Source organism: Lucilia cuprina, chromosome 4 (assembly GCF_022045245.1).
Source record: "Lucilia cuprina isolate Lc7/37 chromosome 4, ASM2204524v1, whole genome shotgun sequence".
In the NCBI taxonomy this organism is placed as follows: domain Eukaryota; kingdom Metazoa; phylum Arthropoda; class Insecta; order Diptera; family Calliphoridae; genus Lucilia; species Lucilia cuprina.
Window position 1 is genome coordinate 66068664 of NC_060952.1, and position 2350 is coordinate 66071013.

Sequence of the window (2350 nt, forward strand, 5' to 3'; positions counted from 1 at the left end):
ATATCAAAAAGTTCTAACAAACAAATTTGGCCGATATTATGCAGCGTAGTACCCAACGAAGATGTATTGTTAGTTGGAGTTTATGAGGGATACACTAAGCCAAAATGTATTAATGAATATTTGTCACCATTAATCTCAGAAATTAAAAATATAATTAGCAATGGACTAACATTTAATTTTCGTAATTATAATGTAAGTGTACGCTGCTTCATAATGGATACGCCAGCAAGATCATTTGTTCTTAGTTGTAAGTGGCACACGGGTTATTACTCTTGTATAAGATGTACGCAAAAGGGCGAATACATAAACCATCGACTAGTGTTTCCGGCAAATGAAAGCGCTCCTTCCAGAACCAATGAGTCGTTTAGAGGTCGCATTCAACGAGAACACCACAACACCTTAAGTCCTACAATAGTGGAATAATTAAATATTGATATTGTTAATCAATTTGTTTTAGACTATATGCACATAATATGCCTAGGAGTAGTAAGAACCCTGTTGAATACATGGGTAAAAGTTAGAGGAGAACATTTTTCTATACCTAATTCTCAAATAAAGCTTCTTTCAAAAAAGCTAATTGATTTGAAAAATTGTATTCCTCGAGAGTATGCAAGAAAACCAAGGTCAATATTAGATTTGGATAGATGGAAGGCTACTGAGCTGAGACAATTTTTGTTGCATACGGTCCCGTTTGTATTGCAAGATATAGTAGCATTAGATCTGTATGAACATTTTTTGAAATTATCAATAGCTACCAGAATACTCTTGGACGAAACCACCTGCACATCTAAAAACGATTATGCTAAAACGTTAATGAATGAATTCGTACGAGAAACATCAAATTTGTATAATCCGTCCTTAATTACATGTAATTTTCATTATTTAATGCATATTAACGAAGATGCTAAACGTTTTGGATCACTGAATGGCATCAGTGCATTTAAGTATGAAAATCATTTACAAAAACTAAAACAGTCGGTGAAAAAATGTAATAATGTTGCGGTTCAAATATATAACCGGCAAGTAGAAAAAAGTTTAAATTTAATACCAGAACCAGATAAAAAATGCTTTGTATTTGGAAAAACTATAAATAGTTTATTGCAAAATGTAAAATGTCCAAAGTTTTATATTTCTATATATAAACCCGATAATTTTTGTATGGTGAATAACAATATAATCCTTATTACTGAAATTCTAAATTTAAATGGACTCCCAAAATTTAAAGGCTTTCTTATAATAAATCTTCAATCTTGTTTCAAACATCCAACGGATTCTTCAAGATTTTCTATGTACTGCTGTAACACATTTGAAACCGGCGCTGAAATTAACTTTAATTATTTTGAAATTAATACCAAAATTATTTGTTTGAACCTCCCGTGTAATGAATATCACGTATTTATACCCTACATTCATTGATTTTGCTGTCATTTGTATATTCATCATCAGAAAAATTTCAAAATTTTTATTTCCTGATTGAAATTAAAAAACATTCGTAAAAATATGAGTCATGGTAAGAAATTTAATTAAAAATATATAATTTTTTGGTTTTGAAATACTGTTTTTCTTAGAAACTAGGATTGTTGAAGAAATTTCAAGCCTGAAGGCTTATGTTGAAAGAGAAATGGCATGTCAAAGAAATGCCGTCACCCGACTTATGGAGGAAGTTTTAACTATTAAAAATGAACTTAGAAGATTTAACAAGGAGCGAGCAAGGGATTTGGAAAGTTCTTCACACTTTACAGCATTCCCGTTACACAATGTAGAACAAATAAATAATTTTGAAGAACAAATATGTAAAGAAGAATCAATGCAAATTCAACTTGTAAGTAAATAAAAAATAAAATTCAACTTGTAAGTAAAATATGTATTTATAGCAGAACCCTTTTGTAATTTACAGAAAACATTTCTTAAACGAATAGGCGGAGAGGATGTCGCATCTTTTACCAGATACTCATTAAAAAAAATTATAACAGACGAATGTGCCACATATTTTACGTGGACAGGATGTAAAGAGAAGCCTGCAATTCAGAATTATACTTTTATACGCATAATTAAAGGTATGAAGCACTCCGAACGATATAATACAATCATTATGTTAAATAATATCTTTTACTATTTCAGATACGTGCTATTCTCTTTACCCTAATACCAACGAAAAGCAGATTAATGTAATAATGCAAAGACACTTCCTCCACGCTAAAGATAGAATGGAAAAAAGAAAAAAAAACAAAAATTATGGCTAATTAACATACTAAGTTCTGTTACTATTTATTGTGTTAATCTTATTTAATAAATTAAAATCTTAAAAATATCTAAGTTTTGCTACTATTTATTAAGTATGTTATTTGTT

The 2350-nt window shown here is 29.7% G+C and overlaps 1 protein-coding gene across 1 annotated transcript; it reads left to right on the forward strand.

Annotated features, from left to right (window-relative positions):
* The first annotated feature begins 1499 nt into the window (after positions 1 to 1499).
* LOC124419662 lies at positions 1500 to 2309 on the forward strand. Its single transcript, XM_046949935.1, has 3 exons — positions 1500 to 1822; positions 1898 to 2057; positions 2122 to 2309. The coding sequence occupies exons 1-3, from the start codon at positions 1622 to 1624 to the stop codon at positions 2241 to 2243; spliced, it is 483 nt and encodes a 160-aa protein (XP_046805891.1). The 5' UTR covers positions 1500 to 1621; the 3' UTR covers positions 2244 to 2309.
* The last annotated feature ends 41 nt before the right edge of the window (positions 2310 to 2350 follow it).